This window comes from Helicoverpa armigera, chromosome 10, assembly GCF_030705265.1.
Source record: "Helicoverpa armigera isolate CAAS_96S chromosome 10, ASM3070526v1, whole genome shotgun sequence".
In the NCBI taxonomy this organism is placed as follows: Eukaryota; Metazoa; Arthropoda; class Insecta; order Lepidoptera; family Noctuidae; genus Helicoverpa; species Helicoverpa armigera.
Genome location: NC_087129.1, coordinates 5257148 through 5279392, shown reverse-complemented (window position 1 = coordinate 5279392; position 22245 = coordinate 5257148). Strand labels below are relative to the sequence as shown.

General features: G+C 35.3%; 2 protein-coding genes and 2 long non-coding RNA genes across 5 annotated transcripts in view; 1 reads left to right on the top strand and 3 right to left on the bottom strand.

Moving 5' to 3' along the window:
• LOC110377331 (gamma-tubulin complex component 2) overlaps positions 1-22245 on the top strand; it is a 29473-nt gene that overhangs the window by 4944 nt on the left and 2284 nt on the right. For both annotated transcript variants that reach the window (XM_049841060.2, XM_021336178.3), the window contains exons 10-12: positions 2-117; positions 422-593; positions 8210-8378. In XM_049841060.2, the coding sequence (XP_049697017.1) occupies positions 2-117; positions 422-593; positions 8210-8378 (457 nt within the window). The remainder of the gene's footprint in view (position 1; positions 118-421; positions 594-8209; positions 8379-22245) is intronic.
• Positions 3857-5089, bottom strand: LOC135117371 (uncharacterized). Its single transcript, XR_010276856.1, has 2 exons — positions 4234-5089; positions 3857-4060 (listed from the first exon to the last, which is right to left on the bottom strand). It is a non-coding gene; the product is annotated as an uncharacterized LOC135117371 (long non-coding RNA).
• LOC135117372 (uncharacterized) lies at positions 5321-6521 on the bottom strand. Its single transcript, XR_010276857.1, has 2 exons — positions 5698-6521; positions 5321-5524 (listed from the first exon to the last, which is right to left on the bottom strand). It is a non-coding gene; the product is annotated as an uncharacterized LOC135117372 (long non-coding RNA).
• On the bottom strand, positions 8760-21661 carry LOC110377330 (transient receptor potential cation channel protein painless). The gene is made up of 2 exons (XM_021336176.3): positions 21504-21661; positions 8760-11910 (listed from the first exon to the last, which is right to left on the bottom strand). The coding sequence occupies exon 2, from the start codon at positions 11888-11890 to the stop codon at positions 9020-9022; it is 2871 nt and encodes a 956-aa protein (XP_021191851.3). The 5' UTR covers positions 11891-11910; positions 21504-21661; the 3' UTR covers positions 8760-9019.

The following is a 22245-nucleotide window of genomic DNA, read 5'->3' as shown; positions in this document are numbered from 1 at the left end:
GGCTGTCAGCAGCAAGTCACGACCCGTATAATGAAGATATGAAAATCGAACTGCTTCCCTACGACTTGCAATTCCAAATGTTTAAGATTCTATCTATTGAAACTGAAGAGGAAAAAGGTAAACACAAGTTCACATGTTTAACTTCACTTGCAACATCAGTACCAGTTTCATTTACTCATTTAGTAAATTTTATCAATTTTATTTCATTCATTCGTTGTACAAAAACGCACACACAAATATTAAAGGCTTTAACAATGCCTTAACTTCAGCTCTAAATGCTCAGCTTCAAGTTCTAAAATAAATGAAATAGCTTTATATTTCAACCAAATACTTGTTAATTGAACCTTATTCTTCGTATTGATTATGTCCATGTTATTGCAAAATAAAAATTCTATTCTATTCCAATTTGTTTCCACTTTAGAGTACAAACAGAACAAGGATTGTCCCCCTCTAACGGGCATAGAGACGTTCTCGTTCGGCATGGAAGTGAAGTGGCCGGTGTCGCTGATACTCAACCACAAGGCCATAGCTTGCTACCAGATGATATTCCGACATCTATTCTACTGCAAACATGTTGAAAGATTGCTGTGCAGGTAAGAAACTTCGTCAAATAAGATTAGAGATGTATGTACATAAACATGTATCCATATTTCATAAAAACAATATTACTAAGATATAACGCGTTTAAGTACGAGGAAAATAGGGACGCGTTATTGTCATTAGTAAGGCAAAAGATTGACTAATTACTTTTCGTTTGACATTTATTTGTGCATCTATAATTATTAGGGTATTTAGTCCGAAGCCAGTTTTAAACAACGACCCTCTTATTATAAAAACTGCCGCAAGTAGTGGTTTAAACCAGACTGAAGACGTCTTGGTTTGTTACGGTACTTACGATAGTCTTTACATCCTTATTACAAAACGTAGATTAACCCCTCTGCTCGACAAGATTTTGACATATGACTTTACCGTTGATTCGGCGGGATATTTTGAATCGCGACATGGAAGTCAAAAATTTGTACTAACTTTCAACACATGAATTCTAAGTCCGTAATGCCTGATCAGAAGTATTTTAACTATAACTTCAGAGCTTACTTATTTGACAACAACGTGCAAAGGTCAAATGGGGTCAGTTAATTCAGAAAAAGATAATAATTACGGTGTTTTTAAGTCCATCGAAAAGTTAGGCATTTCAAATTTGGTGAAAACTTACCAATAAATAATCGCATCACTTTCTCAAACACAACACAAACGTCATATTTATAACATTTTCAATCCGTTGCAATACATTTCGTGCACTTATTTATGTTCAATAACTAAAAAATCAGCACATAAAATACACAATAAAAATGAACAATTTACAAGATCAAAGAGAAGTAGACTTTGGAATGGAGTATGTATTTTTTTTTTTCAATCAGCGGTGTGCATTCGATACCTAAATCGGATATTTAATATAAATAATCGAATACCAATTTTATATATACATACCTATTTTTTAATAGCAACTTATTTCAATTTTATTTATTAATTTTAAATTATAGGTTCAATTTGTTTTTGTTGTTAAGAAAAAAGATATTTAAGTTTTATGAAAGTTTTTAGCATTAAATTTTTATATGTATTATTTATTTTGGTGTTGCGTCATTTGTAATAATTTTTAACTTTAATTGAATTTTTATTACCTATTACGGAATTTTAATTTATTCTTATATTATTTCTCAACAATTCTAAGATTTTTGTTTCGGCGGAGGGTAAGCCTGGTGTTCTGAAATATAATGCAATTTGTAACTACCAAAGTAATGTACTTATTTGATGATGAGAAACAATAATAATAATTGATTGATTTTAAAGTCACCAAATATTTTTAACCGAATCCCAAAAAGGAGGTGGTTCTCAATTTGGATGTTTGTTTTTGGTCGAAAGGGTATATTCCCCATATTTGTTATTAGGTCCAGGATCTGATGATGGAAACCTTGAGAAATCGAGGGCAACTCTCGAAAATTGTAAGCATAGATAAGGTTATAACTTGACACTCAGATGTATGTCTGATAACACTATGAAACAGTAAAGGTTTGGAGCTGACCTGATGATGGAGACCAGAGAAGGTCGAGGGAACTCGACAACCGAACTTCTCTCGTCTACATCTCCTTCACTGTTGCAGAGGCCTCGTAAATACGAATAATATAAGCACAAACACGAGAAAGTTTAAATATTCAGTTGTCGAGTTCCCTCGACCTTCACTGGTCTCCATCATCAGGTCAGCTCAAAGCCTTCACTGTTGAATAGTGCTACCAGGCAAACACCTGAGTGATAAGATTTCAACCTATGTATTTCTGCAACTTTCGAAAGTCGCCCTCGATTTCTCAAGGTTCCATCATCAGATCCTGACCTGATGATAATGGGACCACCTCGGAAGTATACGCTATCAAACAAAAAAAGAATCATCAAAATCGATAAATAAATGGCTGAGTAATCGCGTAACAAACATACGAAAAAATGGTCGAATTGAGAACCTCCGCTTTTTGGGAAGTCGGTTAAAAATAAGTCGGCGGCGGCCATCTTTCCTTCTTGGACCAGCTTTCGATGAACAGCGAACTATTTGCCCGTTCAAACAATAAAATCGTCATAAAATTTTGCGATAACTACACCTAACTACGGCTCTCGTCAAATTGCTTTGCCGCTCAGTTAAAAAGTTGGAAGTAACGAATCGCCATTAAGTTTGGCAGGTCTACAGGAATCCTGCACATAAAACTCCCGAAGAAATAAATAAGTCTTCATTTGCCGTCTTCAAAAACCCTAAAAACCGAAGATTATTGTATTCCGGCTACAACGTATTTTCTACCACTGATTTTCTAGCATTTTTTTTCAAAATAAATTTACTTTTCCTAATTTATTTTCAGATTATGGTAAGTATACAAAAGTGCAATTTAGTAATATTATAATATAAAATTATTAAATCGATTCTTTATTTTAACGAATCGGATCATTCGATGCAAAACTTCTATCACCGTCGCCATCTTGTCTATGCGTCTTCAAATTTAAAAAAACAACTAATGTAAACAAACATGGCGAGTTCGATCAGAATTCCCGGTAATTACGATTGGATTTTAAAAAGGTATATTTCTAACGGGATGCTAAATGTGAAAGGTTTGAATGCGTAAAAATAATTTAAATTTATTTAGTTATTTTATTTAGTACTCACAAATGTGGTTTGATTGGAAAGAAAATAAATATGAGCGTAAATAATTAGGAAAGCATATGACTGATTCGCAGACCCCAATTGGGGTCTAAACCGAGCTTACGGTGACATTGATGTTCAGACCCCGATTGGGGTCCGCTACGGATTTGACGGTTAAGAGAAGACTGTTTAGTACTTCGATTTGTCTATGGTTCAAATAATCTCCACAGATTATAAGCAACAAATATTTAAATCACTCGTTCAATCGTTCCGAATTCTATGCGCCGTTCCTTTTTACATTATTTTGTTAAGTCTATTTTGATGAAAAATAAATAACTATGATAATAAAAAAAATATCTCTGCAGTTGAAAATATTACTTTTTATTATTTAAAGGTAATTTTATATTTCTAGTATCTTTTAATGATATACATGATCCAATTATCCTCTTTTAAACAACTATCGAGTTTGCGCGTATAACGGAACGTCAGCGCGCGTATCCGAGTTATGTTTTGTTTTTAGGTTAAAAATAATTTGGATTATTTTCATCCCGATTTAAATGATTAAATAAGACGTTGTGCATCTAATTAGAACTTCTTCAAAATTAAGTGCACAATAACTTACACACAGAATATCGTGTGCATTAAATTACCAAAAGAAAATGAAACATTTGAAACAACATAAAAGTAGAAAATTATATTTTATTCCGATGTCTATTTATACAGTCAAATGCACTGATACATGTTGGACACTGTTCTTCATCACACAATCTTGTTCCCTTTCTCATCTAGGCATTTTTGTACATTTTAGCAAGCTTCCAGTCTTTTACAAACATTGCATATTACTGGCAGAGATACGGCGTGCAAAACGCCAAAATAGTCTTGAATCTGTAAATAAACAGTAGACTGTATGATAATCTGATATATTTTCGGAGTTTCATCAAAATTTATGTGGTAGTTTATGCGTGGAACATAAACAAACATCCATAATAAAAACTTTGACTCTTATACAATTAATTAGGATGTTTTGGCAACCTACTTGCACTGTAAAATCTACTTACTTTATGGCGAGCCCAGTTGAGCATCATAGGATCATCCTGGATTATCATCATGCATTCAATTGACTATTATTTCGAAAAACGTAAATCGATATTGATATCGAAAATTGTCGTCAGGTAATTTGAAGAGATTTTGTCGATGACGCATTCTGTTGGGTCCCCGGGCACTCTCAATAGGCACTCTAACACATCCAAGTATTCCAAATCACACATATTTATATCCACTTTCGTTTTTTTCATCACAAAACAAATAACCTCAAAAGTAAATAATGTCGGAATTTGACGTTTGTCGACTAAGTACTGCAGTTAAACTAGGGGGCTCGATGGTTTATCTTTTGTACTACAGATAGTAATAGGACTTGCGATAAACTGCGTTTTGTAATAACGTTTTTTCAAGGTCGTACTTAAAGGTGGATTAAAGGTAGTACAAAAGCCGATACTTATTTGATACCGCGTTTTATAATAAGAGGGGATCCCTCTTATTATAAAAACTGCCGCAAGTAGTGGTTTAAACCCGACTGAAGACGTCTTGGTTTGTTACGGTACTTACGATAGTCTTTACATCCTTATTACAAAACGTAGACTAAGAGAAGACTGTTTAGTACTTCGATTTGTCTATGGTTCAAATAATATCCACAGATTATAAGCAACAAATATTTAAATCATTCGTTCAATCGTTCCGAATTCTATGCGCCGTTCCTTTTTATATTATTTTGTGAAGTCTATTTTGATGAAAAATAAATAACTATGATAATAAAAAAAATATCTCTGCAGTTGAAAATATTACTTTTTATTATTTAAAGGTAATTTTATATTTCTAGTATCTTTTAATGATATACATGATCCAATTATTCTCTTTTAAACAACTATCGAGTTTGCGCGTATAACGGAACGTCAGCGCACGTATCCGAGTTATGTTTTGATTTTAGGTTAGAAATAATTTGGATTATTTTCATCCCGATTTAAATGATTAAATAAGACGTTGTGCATCTAATTAGAACCTCTTCAAAATTAAGTGCACAATAACTTACACACAGAATATCGTGTGCATTAAATTACCAAAAGAAAATGAAACATTTGAAACAACATAAAAGTAGAAAATTATATTTTATTCCGATGTCTATTTATACAGTCAAATGCACTGATACATGTTGGACACTGTTCTTCATCACACAATCTTGTTCCCTTTCTCATCTAGGCATTTTTGTACATTTTAGCAAGCTTCCAGTCTTTTACAAACATTGCATATTACTGGCAGAGATACGGCGTGCAAAACGCCAAAATAGTCTTGAATCTGAAAATAAACAGTAGACTGTATGATAATCTGATATATTTTCGGAGTTTCATCAAAATCTATGTGGTAGTTTATGCGTGGAACATAAACAAACATCCATAATAAAAACTTTGACTCTAATACAATTAATTAGGATGTTTTGGCAACCTACTTGCACTGTAAAGGCTACTTACTTTATGGCGAGCCCAGTTGAGCATCATAGAATCATCCTGGATTATCATCATGCATTCAATTGACTATTATTTCGAAAAACGTAAATCGATATTTATATCGAAAATTGTCGTCAGGTAATTTGAAGAGATTTTGTCGATGACGCATTCTGTTGGGTCCCCGGGCACTCTCAATAGGCACTCTAACACATCCAAGTATTCCAAATCACACATATTTATATCCACTTTCGTTTTTTTCATCACAAAACAAATAACCTCAAAAGTAATTAATGTCGGAATTTGACGTTTGTCGACTAAGTACTGCAGTTAAACTAGGGGGCTCGATGGTTTATCTTTTGTACTACAGATAGTAATAGGACTTGCGATAAACTGCGTTTTGTAATAACGTTTTTTCAAGGTCCTACTTAAAGGTGGATTAAAGGTAGTAGTGTTATATTCGTCTACACGATATGCTTAAAATAATATATCGGGTGTGTCGTTCACAATCACATTAAATGAAATGCGTTAATATACTGGTTATTATATGTTGATTAGCGCAAAGGAAAAAGAAAGATACGTAAAAATAAAAAAATGCATTTTTCAAACAAAGTAAATAGAATAAAAATGTGCGAAAATTAAAACACCATATAAAAGTCAGTCATTCCAAACAATTGAAACTCTCCCTTGAAAACTAACAGCTGTCAACTGATCAAAACATTCGATACTCCTAACTTTATCTCTGCTTTACACATGATGTTGTAAATTAGAAAAACGAAAAATGACTCCTGTGGCTAAACCACTGAATGGATTAGCTTATTTCTTTTACAATTCGCCATAGAATATCATAAAGTATATCCCTCTTATTATAAAAACTGCCGCAAGTAGTGGTTTAAACCAGACTGAAGACGTCTTGGTTTGTTACGGTACTTACGATAGTCTTTACATCCTTATTACAAAACGTAGACTAAGAGAAGACTGTTAAGTACTTCGATTTGTCTATGGTTCAAATAATATCCACAGATTATAAGCAACAAATATTAAAATCATTCTTTCAATCGTTCTATTTCTATGCGCCGTTCCTTTTTACATTATTTTGTTAAGTCTATTTTGATGAAAAATAAATAACTATGATAATAAAAAAAAAATCTCTGCAGTTGAAAATATTACTTTTTATTATTTAAAAGTAATTTTATATTTCTAGTATCTTTTAACGATATACATGATCCAATTATTCTCTTTTAAACAACTATCGAGTTTGCGCGTATAACGGAACGTCAGCGCGCGTATCCGAGTTATGTTTTGTTTTTAGGTTAGAAATAATTTGGATTATTTTCATCCCGATTTAAATGATTAAATAAGACGTTGTGCATCTAATTAGAACCTCTTCAAAATTAAGTGCACAATAACTTACACACAGAATATCGTGTGCATTAAATTACCAAAAGAAAATGAAACATTTGAAACAACATAAAAGTAGAAAATTATATTTTATTCCGATGTCTATTTATACAGTCAAATGCACTGATACATGTTGGACACTGTTCTTCATCACACAATCTTGTTCCCTTTCTCATCTAGGCATTTTTGTACATTTTAGCAAGCTTCCAGTCTTTTCCAAACATTGCATATTACTGGCATACGGCGTGCAAAACGCCAAAATAGTCTTGAATCTGTAAATAAACAATAGACTGTATGATAATCTGATATATTTTCGGAGTTTCATCAAAATCTATGTGGTAGTTTATGCGTGGAACATAAACAAACATCCATAATAAAAACTTTGACTCGTATACAATTAATTAGGATGTTTTGGCAACCTACTTGCACTGTAAAGGCTACTTACTTTATGGCTAGCCCAGTTGAGCATCATAGGATCATCCTGGATTATCATCCTGCATTCAATTGACTATTATTTCGAAAAACGTAAATCGATATTTATATCGAAAATTGTCGTCAGTTAATTTGAAGAGATTTTGTCGATGACGCATTCTGTTGGGTCCCCGGACACTCTCAATAGTATTCTAACACATCCAAGTATTCCAAATCACACATATTTATATCCACTTTCGTTTTTTTCATCACAAAACAAATAACCTCAAAAGTAAATAATGTCGGAATTTGACGTTTGTCGACTAAGTACTGCAGTTAAACTAGGGGGCTCGATGGTTTATCTTTTGTACTACAGATAGTAATAGGACTTGCGATAAACTGCGTTTTGTAATAACGTTTTTTCAAGGTCGTACTTAAAGGTGGATTAAAGGTAGGACAAAAGCCGATACTTATTTGATACCGCGTTTTATAATAAGAGGGTATGTGATTAGATTTAATGTGATTGTGAACGACACACCCGATATATTTGATTGCTTGCATTGAACGTGCATCGAGACAATAGAACAGATTTGAAAAAATTACCACTGTTGTGAAATCTACAATACCCCACAAAATTTACTATATTTTACCCGGGCACAAGAGGAAGTTCCCCCAAATCGCTGTTTAAACCCGCAAGAAACACCTACTAAAAACAAATAATTTCCAGAGTATGGCTGTACAACAAAGTGGTGAAGCGTTTCTCGGAAGCGCGTCTGTACGCGGACGCCTTCGCTCTGCGTCAGCGCATGCTGAGCTGCATACAGCATCTGCAGTACTACATGTGCGTCGAGGTCATCGAGCCTTCCTGGTGCCAGCTCATACAGAGCCTCGATAAGGTCAGTCTTAAGTATTCTTATATTTAGGGGGCAGACACGGTGCAAGTAGCTTGCGCATGTTGAGGTTCCTTCGTGGGTTATACACATATTAAAAACCCGCTATACCCGCGTGCTCGTGTCACTTGCGCATGTTAACTTTACGCACCCTTAGCAACAGATTTCGTCCTGAGGAAACTAAATCTTACACAGCAGAAGTTCAGACACGGGTTACAGGGTACCATCTACCGCCATGGTGTGAAAGCGTAAGAAGTATATAAAGAACATCACTTGACGAGAGCTGCGTCTATTGGAGGCATTCATTGTGTGCTTATTGTTAAGCGGAAAAAATCATAAGAAATTTTCGGAGGGTTATGGCAAAAATATTATCAAAAAACAAAATAGTATAGGCAAATACAAAAAGGTTTTATTGGAATATTTTTAGTAAAATGAGATACACATAACGAAACATGGACGCAACAAAGTTATTGTTTCATCTTCGCATTTATAACATAACATAAATGCCTCAAAATTAATACTGCGCTTAATACTACGTTAACATAATATTTACTGTATAAATAAACTATCGTTTATATTATAACAAAGCAGTTTGTTAAAAGCTTAGAAAATAACGAGTTAAAATAACTCTTAAAATAAATAAAATACTAGTAACGGTTGGCTTCTAAAGCTTGTAACACCTTCTTCATTGTTTTTTCAAGGTTTTCAATTTTTGATTCATATTTCAACAGCTGATTTTTAATTTCACCCAATTCGGTCAAGTTCGTCTTCTTAGCGATAACAATTTTGGCGTTCTTCACTATTTTGCGGTCTAGTCTATAGTTCTGGCAGCGTTCGAAACAACACGTAACTTTGCCACCTTCAATATCTTCATAGTCATCGCCATATTTCCCAAGCGGTTCTGCGTGAGGTATCTCGATTCTATTATCCTGATTTGGTTTTACAGTAATCTTGTATTTAGGCAGAAAGTGCGGAAACAGGCTTATCCGCGTTGCAAAAGGTTTAATGCAGAATGTTTTTGGCTTTATTATATTAAGTTTTTTAAAAGCTGAAGGCAACCACGACCAGCAGGTCCCTGGCCGGGAATAAGATCCAGCGCTACCGATCAATACGCTCTCAAAATATGAAATCAGCTTCACTCTCGATACGATGCCCACTAATTCGGCATCCGCTCTAATCTCTTGAGTATCACTTACAGCTAAACCATTGAGTAAATTAAACAAAACAATAGGAATCATAAAAACAAATACAATAAATATTATGTGACTCGTAACTGGGAATGTACTGAATTTAATCGAACCTGCGTCAAATTCGCCCGTTAACATGACTATAGTTTTGAACAACGATCTCCCTGGATCTTCAAAGAAATCTTCCTCTTCTTCCTCATCTTTGCCGGTAGTATTAGGATTCGGTGCTGTCTGGTCATCCACTTCCTCTTCATGACGAAATAGTGTGTAAAAGCTCAAAGCAAACGCTATTATTAAAATGCAATACCAAAGCAAGAATTTAAAGAAATTCCACGAAACAGTTCTTAGCATAACAATATTCGTTGATAGAGTAGGGAATTGACCAATGAGTAGAACTAATTCTGCGGATGATAGTAATATGGCCACCGCGGACAATTGCTGTTTAGTAGACTCTTCCGCTGCGTCGTTCCCTACTATCAACGCGGTCACAAATATCAATGCGATTTCCATCCAGTTCTCTAAACTTTGTAAATATCGTGTCGGTGACACAAGCAGTTGAAACAACTCTCGAAATATTAGCAGAATTAAACCAATTATCGCACCAACATGAGTTATTACATTCAACGCTTCCACTGAGCCTGACTGTTTCTTTTCTTCTCCATATCCCAGTATAATATATAGGATTAGGCAAAGCCAAAGTAATGAATAAAATGTTATGTTTGCGTAGAACAGGCAACTTATTCTTTGCCATTTCAAGTACAAGAAACTTGTGATAACCGGATGTTTCAGAAGTGGCTTCAAGTCTTCATTTCTTGTCATGTAAAGCAAAGCGTCTGTCTCAGGTGCCAGCAATGAATCAATTTCTTTTCCATTAGTGCTAGAATTATCCATTAGAGGCACCTTACTGAGCTCGTTTTCAAGCGAATTGTTAGGATAAACAAGGAAACTGTATTTCATGCGAATTTCGTAATCGTCGTCACCCGGTCGTTCGCTGTTAGTTGTAATACATTCGTCCAAATATGTTTCCAGTGTTTTGCAGGGAATATCTGCTAAGGGTGGTTCGTCAAATTTATTGCGTAGCCCTATACAGGCACCATTCCTTAATAACTCTAAAACAGTTTCTTGATCACCATTCCGAGCAGCGTAATGTAAAGCTGTATTATTTTTGACGTCAGGGTAATTGACGTTAATATTAATTTTAGGAGACTTCAATAAAAGCTCTAAACACTCATCAAAGTTTGCTTTTGGAGTCGTGGGAGAAGATCGCATGCCCTTCACTACTATGTGGATAAGAGATTCTCCATTAACTGTGTCAAACAAAGTATTTTCATTGTCTACGAACCGTTTCAGAATTTTTCTATATCCATATTCGCAAGCAATTGCTATAGGTCTGCTGGTATTCGCTGCACAAGTAGCATTTGGATCTGCTCCAGAGAGAAGTAAGGTTCCTACCGCTCTGTCGAATCCCTTCTTCGTCGCCAACTGCAGCAGTGTGTTCGAGCCATTGTTATCTGCTAAAACCTTACGTTGCTCATTTTTCTTCACAAGTGTTGTGAAATCACGAATAAAATTATCTTCTTCATCTCTGTTTAGGTATGAAAATAATTTATCGGAGTCAATTATTTCTGGTTCTGGTTCTTCGGTTTCAAATCTCGCCAGTAAATGAGGGAATGCTTCTTTAAGATAGTCACGCGCTGTTCTCCCCGTCCTGTCTTTATATGTGTTCAATTGAATAGGTTCTTTGGAGTATTCCAATATCAAAGTTACGACTCTTTCTAGACCTTGTTGCGCAGCTGAATGTATCGGTGTTACACCTTTACTATCGGGTCTATTAGCATTGCAACCCGCTTTTAATAGCATTTCAACCATATCCTCATAAGTTGCTAAATCCCGTTCTCGATCATCTTCCAAGTCTTCGATTTTTTTTATCGCCAATAATAACGCCGTGTTTCCTTTGCATTGAATATCAACGTCAATTTTGTCATCCTCTAGTAGAGCCGCCAATGCCTCCAAATTACCGTTTTCAACAGCGAAGTGTATGGGGGCCGCGGCATGTGTTTCATTGATTTTGTTTACCTCCACTTCGTATTGTAGTAAAAGCTTTACGAACTCTTGCTTGTTTGGTTCAGATACTGCTATTTCAAGACATGTTTTGTAATCCGGATATTGATACACGAAGTCAAGTTTCACTGCTCCATAGCTGACAAGTTTTTTAAATGTGGCGAAGTCATTGGTCTGCAGAGCTGTCCTCAGCTGGACTTGAGGGTCCGTGCCGAAGAGGGAACTCCCACGTGATAGATTTTTCTTCATCTCGTAACTGTCTCGAGTCATGTCGCGCACAACACTGGCATCTGGAACGTAAAATGATTGTTTTTATCACTGACCACAATTTTCTCATTGAAGTAAATTGTTTTGAAACTCGTGTGTAGTACTCCAAAAATTAGTAGTCTAAAACAATTGGTTCAATTAAAATGGATTGGCCATTGACCATCTGGCAGACTTTCACGTGCGTGCATCACGCTTAACATGTTCCAAAAGATATAGTAAGAAGTGTAAATGAAACCCTAAATTCGCGCGTATATTTGATTAACTGTGCTAAGTGCATCTACATACTCTTTTGTGAAAACATGATAATCGTTGCCTCGTATGTTCCGTTAACTACAGATCAATCCAGTTAAGTGAGCCATGGCCTATATTTTTTTGAGAATTCTAGTCAATTGAACTTGTCGTCTTTATAACTTTTGTTTTGAGGTTGTTGGCCAATATGCGCAGTAAAGATCTTCAAGAAAGATCAAGTGAGAATTATAAAATTTCACCATCATTTATTCTTGTTTTTATTCAAATAATTAACCAAAAATTGAGTTGCTGGTCATAGTTTTAAATTATCTGAGTACATAAAGTGCCTCACGCACAATCAGACGAGTTTACCTAACAGGCTACCTTAATGAAGGGGCAATTATTCCGAATTTCTCTCACAACCATAAAATTAATGCTGCGCGCGTGCAGCATGCCCATGCCTCGTAATTGGATTGATTTGCGCTGTCTATTATGTTATACTTAATTGCAAAACTTAGCGAAAGATTCCCTTCCGAAAAGAACCTTATGTGCAAGGCAGAAGTTGTAATTTTCAAAGCATCTTTTTAGATGCTGTAAAGATTCCAATTTGTAATTTTTATTGCTGTTTTATTGATTTTTTGGAGCATGAATGAGCTAATGGTGTTCGAGTATATCACTTTGTATGCTTTGTTGTTTCACAATTTACATACTGAGCACCCGCATGTTAGCTTATTTACTCTACATATACACACACTTTTGATTCGGTTGTTTAACTATCGTGATTCGTACATTTTATAGGAGACATAATCCGCTATCAATTTTTCTATTCAACGTTTAAGTCGTGACAAAGAGATACATAAAGGCTTTAACTACGTTTGTATTTGCTACGGTCGTCTGACTGCTTATGGCAATATTTGTCTTCGGATTTGCCCTGAATACACCATGACTAAATCTCGCCTTGGGGATTGCTCATATTATAATCCTATTAGTGAACGTGGCTTCTGTATACGTCTACTTAAAATTTTGAATACATGTTCCAAATTGTAATTATTTTCGCTGATGGCGTATTGCAACATTGTATGAATACTATGGAATTCCGTTTGTTTATTAATATGGACTTATATTTTAAAACAATGAGTTTGTAAAATAAACGAAATTTACATATAAAAGAATCAACACATTTCGGTTTAGACTTTATTTTGTAAGCACTTGGTTTAGCTTCTTCTATTTAAGTAACTCGTTCTTTGATTCTTTCTAACGGAATTATTCGCCGCATCGCATATCCAAAATAGAGATGAAACTAACAAAGCGTTTTCACCAAACAATAGCTGTGCTCGCCCATTGGAACGCATATGAGATACTCCACATGTTCGCGGGGTATATCGTACGTACAACATTGAACTATACAATATATCACGGCTTTCAAACGCTCCGGGCACACGGGCCTTGCTATTGTGTTACATATCGGGATCACCTGTTCACAGGCAAACGGCCGATGCCATTGATTGATTGACGAATGTGCCAGGCCGCTCGTTAAACAATTTTGTTTGGATTTTATTTTAAACAGTATTCTGTTTGAAATATTTTTAGCTGGACACTAGTTGCTGCATTGTCGGCGAACATTGCTAGTATTAATTGTTTATCTGTGCAATCGGAATCACGAATATTAAATTGTTACCCAATTCGATAAGTATCTCTCGCTAAGAAAAATATCGGGCTGTGTAAAAAATACAATATATGTACTTTGCCCTTTATTTGTAAAATCAAGCACACCCTTCCAAAATCCTTGGCATTTAATGTTCATGAAAAGAAATAGCCATAGGCGTGTCTCTTGACATAATGCGCTGATGACCTTCTCCTATTGTTTGAAATGTAATGCGTCAGATGTACCTAAATGTTCTAATTATAACAATTTTGTAACATTTGATTTTACATTCAGTGTAACTACCATATACCCTATATGGTATAGTAGATTTATTAAATGACACTATAAAATCCCATTCATATTAAATTAACCATATTAACAACACCATATTTATATATTAAATTGACCGCATTTACATTTATTATTGATAAACACAACCAATATCCTAATTATTGTATTTTACTTGTGGGCTACAATAAATACATAATTAGGTATGTTCAATCATCTATATGTTTACTTACTGAAATACATAGTTTTCTTTATATTCGCATTTATACTTCTAACATGAATGCATGGAATCTAATTTTTTTTAACTTTCCCTTTGCATATTCATTTGTTTTTTTGTCTTTGATAAATTGGCTCTGTAATACCGAAATTGAAAAAAAAAATCAAATCATTCCAGTAGTTTCTGAGATACAAACAAACAAATTGTGCAGCTTTATGTTATGAGGATAGATAATAATATTTTATCCAAAATTTTTCTCTAACCACAATAACAAGTGTTTTTCGTCCACAAGTTACAATATTTATGAAATTAATCTGTTGTGTGGTCACAAGATATTAATAAAGAGGGATTAATTTAGACATTAATTTAGTAGCAAAAGTAATAATGGAAAATTTTAAAATACCTATTTGTCGGTTTCTATAGCAATTACTGGAAAAACAGTTTTTTTAAAAAGGCAACTGTTCAAGAAATTGTTCAAGACTTCCGAAGACGTTGCGAAATGTGTACTTACATATAAAAAAGTACGAAATTGGGAAGTTTAAACTTGCCCGTCTATGTCTACTTTGAATAAGTCACTATTATCTTTATACGTAGGTACGAGTTCGTTGGGTTGGTATTTCTTTGAGAGACAGACTCTCACTCTGCCTATTACAATCAAATTGTATAGCGCCACTGTCTCTGTTCATAAACCACTCTTTATACTTTAACTTACTTTTCTTACTATTAATTGTTATCTATTGGCCACTGTTTTGTAAACAGAGCCCAACGTTAATATAAAAGAACATTCTTTACCTACCTCAAGTATACCTACCTATTTCTCTTTACAGATACCTAGTTGTTATTATAAAAATAAAAAATAATCTGTTTCTCAGCCTCGATCTCTGAGAAAGCGTGTCAATTTAAAAAATAAACCTGATGAATGAATGATCTCTTCCTTTTATGTAAACTGTTTTGTAACACTGGCAGGTAAGGTATTATAGGGGGTGTGTTTCTCTAGGCATTTAACGTTACACGATGTATAGTCTAAACTTAAGGTTTACCATAGACACTTCTGCAGTTTATTTTGGCCCAAAACTGGTTCGAAAATCAAACGTAGCCATAATGTAAGTCTTGAGTCAGAGCATAACGTCAATAATCACTTACACAGATTTATTTATCAGTACCCACCATCGGATGCTTTGCATATGGAGATTGGAGAGTATTTGTGTTAAATGTCAGTGGGGTTCTTGTGCTAATGTAAGCGGTTGAGGTCATCATACATCGAAGAATAATGTTCCATTTCGTTAATGCGTGTATGCAAGGGTACTTTTCTAAATCTGTATTTACTTTTTGAACTATAATAACTAATCTGGGACGTGAGGCTGAAGATACAGCAGAATGATTGTATAACATTTGATTGTAGGATAATTATATTTGTTTTTAACCAACCAAAAATTATAAGTATCGTATGCCGAATGTTTCCTTAATAATTAACTTGTTGTTTTCCCGCGATTTCTGTGGTGACAACTACTGTCCGTATCGGGATAAATCATAACCTACTCGTATGTTACTCGGGAAGAGTGTAGCTTTCCAACAGTGAATTTTAAAATCGGTCCAGTATTTTTGTGTTTATCAATTATAAACAAAAATATATTTTTTATAATATTAGTAATTAATAACTTTCATAGCCATAGTTGTTGTAGGTACAAGGTTGTAGGTGAAAAAATATGAAATAGGCATTTACAATGCTGTTTAGGAAGAGCAGTAAGCTGATGGTTTAAACAGACTCGAACATGGTAATCCCTTCTAAGCTTAACTGAAAAATACGATATGTTCTATTTTGTTCAACAAATACTTACAAAGATATTCTAATGACGGTAGCGATTAGTCGTATCCGTTGTTCCTCAATAATATCTGTTAGTTATGTTTTGACTGCACGCTACCGGCACAGTGGGCAACGCTGCGGTCTAATTGCCGGACACGCCTTGCATTATAGAGAAATTACTGCTTTGAAAAAATAAACTATATGGGCCTTACTACAAAAACTTTAAACCCTGTTTTACACTTGTCTAATAAAATTTTGGCTGCAAAATGAACCATATGTCAACGTCATAATTTGTCATTTTTTTAGACAAGGCATAAACTGACGTTAAAAAGTTTTTGTGGTAAGACGGTAAAAGATGCGGCAAACACGCTTCTGGGCTTATTTCATTAGTTGAAAGTGACAGCAATATTCATATTCACCCAAAGTATCTTTGGCAGGATTTGAAGTAGTTAACAAAATGGTAGAAAATTAGGCTTTTAAACTTAAATATAATTCACACTTAAACTTAACTATTGGCACCCGAGTGAAAGGCAAAATAATGATCATATAAGTATGTTGGTACTTACAAAGGAAATCACCCAGTTTGGATTAAATTAAACTTTTAAATTGAACGGTTGCTCTGAATCGAATACGTGATCCAATATATAGTTTAAGATATCTAATGTTATATTGACCAAAGTGTAGATATTTATATTGCGGTTAAAATGGACTGATGATGCAACGCATATAATCAAATGTATAAACACTTTTACACCTACGAATCTATTTAATATGCATTGAAATAATATTAAATTAAATCATAATAACTCTTGGGAGTGGCCAATGTAGACCGTGGTGCCGTCTTGAATTGATAGAAGATCATTAACTTTTATTGCTCAATCTAATTCTTATGTCAGCTTCAATTTTGGATGGTAATTAATTGAATTACTGGTTATATTTTGTACTAGCCGTTTTCCCGCGGTTTTACCCGCGTCCCATGGTAACTACTGCCCGTACCGGGATAAAATATAGCCTATGTTACTCGTGGATAATGTAGCTTTCGAATGGTGAAAGAATTTTTAAAAACGGTCCTGTAGTATTTGAGCCTATTCATTACAACCAAACAAACAAAGTTTTCCTCTTTATAATATTAGTTTAGATAGGCCTCGCTTCCATTTATCTTATTTTCTATTAAGGGATGATGCACATTTGAATAAGAATCCAGCGATTCGTCGCTGTACTACATTTGTTTGTATCTCAAGAGCTGCATTGTCAGTACAGTGCAACTTGCCTGCCTTGGACGTGATGCAACTGCACTGACCCACCATAACATACCCATACGTTCCTTTGTATTGAAAATGACGATCAAGAATATTATTATGAATTACGTCGGAGTGTAAATCAATTTATCATACAATGATCCAAACGATGTACTCTCATTTGAACTTCTCTTTATATAAAACTTGGCCATGACACTAAAGGAGTCCCACGTGTTCATTTAGAACTTAATTATTCATAAGAATTCATTCTATTTCTATACATATAAGGATTTATAGAAACCAAACATTAAACTGCCTATGTGAACAGGTTTTGTGAAATACCAGATTGCTCTCGTCGCGGTAACGGTCCCTTGAGCTCTTATGAATTTTAACTAGTCTCATCAAGAACTTGTTTAGTTTTGATATAAGGCTTACGATCAAATATAAACATGCATTTACAAACATAAATTGTGATTCACTTACAATCTTCAAGTGTGCATCACAATAAAGATTACTTATGTACCAAACGTGACCAATTCTCTCATGAGAAGATGATGCGTATCGTAACCCCGATGCACCTACAGATATGTGGTCAAAATAAGTGTGGAGAATTGCCAGTAATCTCAGGCTGTGTTACCACACATCCGGTACTTGACCAACTAAATAGTAAAAAGTCTTCCGTTCCGCACATAACATTTCAATTTGGATGCGCGTTACAACAGCCTGCCAGTTGAACGACGCTTTTTGTCAACTTTGTGCCTAATTTGCTTCGCCCTAAAAACAAGACGCGTTTCTTTTCGCCTCGCTTTCTTCCTATGTTTACAATTTACTTATGTCCAATTCCTATGCAAGAGGCATAACGAAGGGCACATGACTAAATCTCAGCACTGTTCAAGAATTTTCAATGAACTGACTGACTTGTTATATTTTGGGATAAGTACGCATAAAATTGGCAATGTGTACGTGGTTGTAAGAAGGCTATGAACTGTATCAAGTGCTTTAATGACCATTAAATCAACATCGATCGTTTACGACACCCTGATGTACTTGGAAAGATCGTTTCGTGGTTCTATTTCAGTTCGATGGAGCGCTTCGGCTCGCGTCCGTCGATTAAGTTTTTACAAAGGTCTTACAAGTTCGCACTTGGTTTGAATAGTTTCCGCTCGTTGCGCGCGATAGTTATCGCTTAGATTTGCTCTCATCATGGTCTTGTTTTTAAACTGTCTCATTTCTTGTTTATTTTCCTATTATATCTAACTTTCTTCGCCTTGATCTTAGATTTCTAACGTAGCGAAATAGTTGTCGTTAAGTGTTAATGATAAAATTGATAAGGTGATTATGACCACTTCAGATATACCTACGCATTTGGTTCTTTTATGATGATGCTTTTCAATAGCTATTTGCGTACCTATGTCACTTATTTTCCCAATTATGCCTTCATACTTGTGGTCATTTTCTTTCATTCGCAATTAAGTTTACATTCAGTTGGGTTAATATTCCGCGTAATGAGGCTTTTTATGCAGCTCAAATTACATTTTACTGTGTCAATTGTGGTTAAGGAACGTAGTATGTAATGTAGCCCCTAATGGCGTGTTTCCTACCTTGCAGTCGCTATGTAGGCACAGCTATCTTACGATCATTTATTCCCTCGTGTTCATCATTAAAATATAATTCTTGTATTGTAGCCTCACCCAATAAACATAGTGCTACAGTAGCACTTCACTAAGTAGCACTGCTACTTAGTGAAGTCACTTCACCATTTGTGTCACTACCATCCGATAATGCTGTCTTTATTCACACTTCCATATACACGAACCCCTATATGGGCATAACAAATAGTGTCACACTGTATATTAATTAATTTCTATTGTAAATAGCTTTCCTGTATGGAAGTACCGTTCGTTGACTTTCGTGTCGGAAGCTCTTTATCAACCGATATGAATTTGATTATACGGATGGTCTGCAAGTCTGCCATTTCTGTATTTGGTAACGTGGTGCTTATGTAGGTGGCTACCGCCTTTATTAGTCAACGATTGCATCAATGTTTATGTCTGATGACCGGTCAACTCTGTAAATATTATAATTAAAGTCAATGTGACTGCTATGACAAACTAAGTATTTAATATTATTAATGGGTCTGGAAAATGAAGGCCGACAAAATCGCTTATGGACATAATGCACGAAAACGTGTAACATAAAATATTGGCAAGCCTTTGGAGAAGCCTCAAGAATATGAAGAAGGAATATAAAAATTTGACGTTCCATTTAGCTAAATAATGCTTTAGGAAACTGTTAAAGCTAACAAATAAAATTTAACCGTGCAGCTAGTGAATTTTACCACGCTACATTCGTAGTATTCGTCACACACAAATCTATAAATTTATGACGCATTTTTTGTAAAAGAAACTGGATTCTGTCCATAGAATCTAATGTAAGCAAATTGAGCATCTAACAACCTTTGATAATACGACTTGTTGATATCTGTAGATAGTGTATTTTCTGCAGTTGAATGTTTAGTTACCTACTGTAGATATGTTACTGCGGCAAATATTGATCAGTGTGTTTAGTCGTCCCCCTTCACAAATGACTTCCCAACGAGTAGGTACCTACTTCTCTAGTAGAGGTCAGTGCGGGGCCATTGCCTGTCATTTGGTCCACTGGACTTTCTTCGCACCTCTCCATCTTGTAAGAGTATCTGCGCATAAGCATTCAATTCGCACGAAATAGTGGTTTACATATTCAGTTCAGCAAAGTTAAAGTTATACAAATCTATTGTGCCTGTTCATATCGATATCTACTTGATTACTCATTGCTAACCTGTCTTTCATCTTTATAAGGACTGTTGGCCTACTTAAATGAGTCAGACCATAAGTATCTGATATACCGAATGTTTGTCGCATACATAATTAAGGTGCCTCTCTGTGCAAAACTTAACTTGTCGATCCCACATAAATAACAAGAATGCACATCACAAAAACAGCCATCGATACAAGGGACAGCAAATCTCGACTAACTAGTTTTGCGAAGTATTTATCGTCCATTCGTAAACCTACACGTCTCGAGACCGATGCATTTTGCAATTTAACGGACTCATTGTTTTTGCCTGTTCAGCCAATGGTACAGGACAGAACAAAGAACATTTATATTTCATTTGTACAAATCTTAACAGCCTAAGGCGACCAGTAACTTCTAAAATGCAACCCTTTCCCGCTACGTAAAGAGTCTAAATGAATTCGGCAAAACATCACGTAAGTCATGATCGTTTTGCTTACATGGTTAAAAATATATTTTTATAAACTATCACCGGATACGTCGGTTTCGCTCGCGTTAGTCTGGTGCGGGCGGTGCATGCATTTGTCTACCACTTAATCAATTACAGCCGACATGGCACAACTTCCCGCACTATGTACCAGGCTACAGGCTCACCGACCCACATGTCCTGCGTCATCATAATAATAATGACGTCACCCCTTCCGACCTTGTCGAGGGCTCGGAACAGCATATGTGATGATCTCTTTTCTATGTTTACTCCCACATATGTTTTGTACAGTAAATAAAGCTTTGGGTCATGGTCATCAAATAATTAATGCATGTCCGCAATGAATGCCAGATTGTTTAGGTTGTCTAAACGCGATGTCCGCAAAAAATAAGTAACAAAATGTTTGCTAATCAAAATGACTGCTGACGAAAACGCTGCAATAACGATTGAAGTTTTAGTTGATTCATATCAATTAGAGGGATCTGTCTTTTCAAAGATAGAGGCGAACAATATTTTAGGTCCGGTTTTTTACTCCATGTTTGTAGCGAGATAACAAATAAATTCTTAATCGGTTTAGGAGCATATTTTTTGCGTACATAGGTATTTCTAAAAACGTTTATTCCAACTTGCTAGAGTTTGCAGAGTTAGTGAAGGGGCGCCGCACTTATTTGCCTAGATATCGCGCGCGTTTTTTTCTCAGATCTTTTCTCAAATTATTACTTTATTTGCACTTAAATTGCAATGAGTGCATTGTAGTTCTCAAGCATCAGATTGCATAAACCATAAATCGAATCGGAATTCAGTAGAAACATGGATATGCAATACGAGGATCTCGAATTGCGACTTATTTGATGCATTAGCATTTTGCTAAATGTATCGGACTTCTGTGGTTGTATTGAACGTCAAATAAACTAAATTTAAGTTTTTTGAAACCCACCTGACTATCACAATAGCACAACTGTAAGTTAACACTGCACAAGCACTTCACTGACTATTGGTTGTTGGTCGCATATCGGCGGTGCGGCCGCGCCACTCGGGACTATGGTCGGAGTGAGGCGTTGCGCCCGCGCGCCTCGAGTGGGAGGCGATAGTTGCTCGCTTATCCTGCACACCAGAGAGCTGACCAACGCAATTACTGACCGGACAGATACTCATGAACGTAAACGCTTTTAATTGTTCACATTACATTAACAGATCACGTCCTAAAGTTTATTGAAGTTGGGTTTTATGGGGATGTCGAAGGTTGCGGTTGCTTCTTGTGTTTAAGATCAAGGGGTCATCTTTGTTGGTACATAATAGCTTTTATTACAATGATTCATCGTTTGTGCCTTATGTATGATACCTAGAGCACCTGCCTATACGTTTGTTAGAGCTACCTCAACTAACCATGAATCATGTCTATTAACTTTGTTGAAGTCTACCATGATGATGAATGTAACAAGGTAAATAGTTTAACGAGTACATAGGTCGCAAGGTGAAAAGCTTTGTCTGCCATATTGTTTTTTTTTCAAAGCCTCCGTTTTTTTTCCCTGTGGGCGGAGCGGATTTGCGATAATTTGTAGGCGTTACTCCTTACCAATGTAGGTACTGCGTCACAAGGTTGTATTACTCACTTTTGGTCAGACGACGTAAGGTGTAAAAACAACAAAGTCACACAAAAACCAAGATCATTTACTGTA